The 1,187-nt window shown below is 52.6% G+C and overlaps 1 protein-coding gene across 1 annotated transcript in view; it reads left to right on the plus strand.

Moving 5' to 3' along the window:
* TMEM97 (transmembrane protein 97) overlaps positions 1–1,187 on the plus strand; it is a 6,562-nt gene that overhangs the window by 733 nt on the left and 4,642 nt on the right. The window contains exon 2 of the mRNA XM_035889637.1: positions 584–823. Within this exon, the coding sequence (XP_035745530.1) occupies positions 584–823 (240 nt within the window). The remainder of the gene's footprint in view (positions 1–583; positions 824–1,187) is intronic.

The raw sequence follows: 1,187 nt of genomic DNA on the forward strand, positions 1-1,187 counted from the left end.
GCTTGTCGGGACTTCTCGTTTTGACACGCGGGTTTGTCGGGGTGTGAGCAAAAACGACGCAACCGGCAAAGACCGCTTTGTGCATCAGCGTGGTTTTGGGAGCTGATTGCTGGGGGTCCGTGGGTGAATCTCCTTCATAAACATAAAAAGATTTAAAATGTCTTTTGGAAATTTACCTTTCAGCATGTCTTCATACGAACGTGGGCAAGGCGCTGTGCAGGATGAGTAACTGAAACTGGCACCCGTGCGTAACTGAAGTCGTGTGTGCAAATATATATAAAAACAATTATGGCAATGTTTTCTGTAGCCTCAGCTGCATTTTCCATCTTCACGTAAATCGGTTCCAATGAAGGTGAGAGCTCCTAGGAGCCGTCTGTCACAGAGCGCTGTGTCTCGAGTGGAAGCACACCTGTGTACACAGCGATCCGAACGCCAGGTCAGCGAGAGCTTGTTCTTGCCCAATGGCGTTAAAATGCGGCCTGCGGTTTTCAGAGTTGCATTTTGATCAGTTCTAAGCTTTGTTGGTACCAATGTCGAAGGAATTACAGATTGTAATCATAAGTCTTAAGCTCTCTCACTATAGCTTCTGCCTCTCCTTCGATTAACTGCGCCTTGAGGAGAGTACAGAAGCCGGGCGTGCAGGGAGTAACGGCAACTCATTCACAAATTGTCAGCGGAACATCCAGATCCTCGAAGCCCAGTCTGCCTGCGCACATCGTGAGGGCGATGCAGAGCGGCTCAGCGGGATCGGCTGTGGAAGTTGCTGACGTCCCTGTCCCGGCGGATGGCGAGAGATCCTCGAGCGGCTCAAGCCGATGGATTTGTGAGAGTTGCCCAAGTGCTTTTCTCCTTCAGGCGCCTCCTCGGTGGCGTGGCTGGGACGCGGCGCCGCCGGGGGCGGAGGGATGCTCCCCGGGCCCAACAGAGGGGTTTCGCAGTTACTGGCTGGCAATTTTTCTAATCGTCTTTTTTACCCTTTCTTTGTTTTCATAACAGAGCATCTTGAGGTCCTGGAGCTGTTTGTTCTTTGTAACTTTTAAAAATCCTGCTGTCAGGTACGACTCGATAGAAAATCCTCCTCTCTGTACTTCGGTAGTGCTGCTCAGGTGCGGTCACTCTGTGTGGGACCCTGACAAATGGGGGGCACTGGGCCCTGCCTGCGCCCCCCGGCCCCCTCTGGGCCCGAG

This window comes from Egretta garzetta, unplaced genomic scaffold (assembly GCF_000687185.1).
Source record: "Egretta garzetta isolate BGI_Z169 unplaced genomic scaffold, ASM68718v1 scaffold120, whole genome shotgun sequence".
Lineage (NCBI taxonomy): Eukaryota > Metazoa > Chordata > Aves > Pelecaniformes > Ardeidae > Egretta > Egretta garzetta.